The 1,849-nt window shown below is 46.0% G+C and overlaps 1 protein-coding gene across 1 annotated transcript in view; it reads right to left on the bottom strand.

Annotated features, from left to right (window-relative positions):
- Positions 1-1,820, bottom strand: part of rragd (ras-related GTP binding D) — a 2,950-nt gene extending 1,130 nt beyond the window's left edge. The window contains exons 1-4 of the mRNA XM_008296289.1: positions 1,813-1,820; positions 1,410-1,692; positions 877-1,076; positions 254-368 (exon numbers count right to left, since the gene is read on the bottom strand). Coding sequence (XP_008294511.1) covers positions 254-368; positions 877-1,076; positions 1,410-1,692; positions 1,813-1,820 — 606 coding nt within the window. The remainder of the gene's footprint in view (positions 1-253; positions 369-876; positions 1,077-1,409; positions 1,693-1,812) is intronic.
- Between the last annotated feature and the right edge of the window lie 29 nt (positions 1,821-1,849).

The raw sequence follows: 1,849 nt of genomic DNA, 5'->3' as shown, positions 1-1,849 counted from the left end.
TGTGTGTGTGTGTGTGTGTGTGTTATCACCTGGGGTCATGAGAAATGGCATTTTGCTCCCAAACACCCTGTATGTGGAAATGACAACAAACAGCCGTGATCCTGATCCAGATCCTGATCCAGATCCTGATCCAGTGTGATGGCCGACGGTTTGCAGACAGCTGATCCTGTTCAGCAGCGCTGCCAGGTTTACTAAACAGACCCAGATGTATTTGTGCCAGTCTGACTGTGTGCCACAGGAGCAGACTACTCACAGATATGAAGATGTTGAGAAGGTTTTCCAGTGTTGGCAGCTGTGGGATGAGCTTCTGGACCACTTTGCTGAAAGCCTCAAATATGGAGTGGTCGTATATGCTGGTCAAATAAAAGCTGTGAAGGTCAGGAGAAGAACGGACATCAGAATAAACTGTACTCACAAGTTATATCTGACATTTTGATGAGACTTTTCAGATATGAACAAATACCAAGACAACTGTCACGAATCAGAACATTAGCGTTTTAAGGTCTAAGGACAAATACCTGAATACATCTACATACTGTTCCTATAGATGTTTGAGGGAGAAGGACATTTGGTTATACAGCCGTGACCCTTATTAATCCTAAACCTGCTGTCCGACAGGATTTTAGGAAAAGTGAACAGAACCCATAAAAACAGCCTGAACGTACCGACAGCCTTGGATTCTGACCTGACATGACATTTAATGTCACCAATCAGGATAATAACAATAAAATAAAGACTTCATTAAAAGTGCAAAAGAGCATTTGTTGGAATGAGTCTCAATAACACAGTCACTGACAGATTATATGTTTCAGTCTAAATATATAATCAGTGTGTATTTAATTCAGACAAATGGCCAAAAACCTTCCCAAAGCCCACCTGAGGTGGATTCTTTCCAGGCCCGTGTCTGCCAGGTCATCGTTGGCTCGTTTGTGGATGTCCCTCTGCTTCTCGATCTTGTGGTCGTCCGACAAGCCGTCCACTTTGTGGATGAACACCTCGAAGTGGATGTCTGGGTTGACCTTGTAGGCCCTGGTCACGGTGAGATGCAGTCTGCTCAGAGCCTCCACGTAGTCGTCCTGGCAGGAGGACAAACAGCCGCAACGCTCTCATCCTCTCTCTAGCTTCTCTACAAAGTCTGCTCATGAAAGAAGTCAGCAGAGAGAACTTTGTGGAGGAACACAACACAAACTAATGGATGCTGCTTTGATACCAACTGCTGCAGAAGATTATGGTTCTACTGGTTCTGATCAGTGCCCGTTTGAGACCAGCTCTCTGAACCCACATCTACGCCTCTGATAGCTACAGCCTCTGACTGGACTGAAGGTGAGCAGCCATGTAGGAAATAGTTTATTCAGGAATGATGACTCCTATATTGTTTGCTGTGGATGCTTACAGACGGTTTTTCTGACCTGTGAGTCGATGACAAAGATCAGAGCTCCGGTGCCTCTGAAGATCATCTCGTAGTCAAAGGTGGGGTCGAAGAAGTCGATCTGGCCCGGGAAGTCCCAGATCTGGAAGCTGACAAAGGAGCTGCTGGAGACGTCCTCCCTGCAGATCTTATTGGTGCTCTCCAGAAACAGAGTCTCATTGGGCGACATTTTATGGAAAACCACTTTCTGGATGGAGGACTTCCCGCTCCTCCTCAGACCCATTAACAAGATACGAGGTTTGACGTCTCCGTTTAGAGAATCACTGAAGCCCAAAACTACACAAGAACAAAGAGACAGAGGCACAGTGAACTGGATCAGTCCAACACCTGAGAACGGTCACGTTTTAGGTTCTTCTCTGAGGAGGTGGGTGATGTCGCCTCACAACGTCATCGTGACATTCTAGAACAATGTTGTGATCA

Source organism: Stegastes partitus, unplaced genomic scaffold (genome assembly GCF_000690725.1).
Source record: "Stegastes partitus isolate 25-593 unplaced genomic scaffold, Stegastes_partitus-1.0.2 Scaffold1116, whole genome shotgun sequence".
Taxonomy (NCBI): Eukaryota; Metazoa; Chordata; class Actinopteri; family Pomacentridae; genus Stegastes; species Stegastes partitus.
The sequence above is the reverse complement of the archived record's forward strand: the minus strand, read 5'-3'. Positions and strand labels throughout refer to the sequence as shown.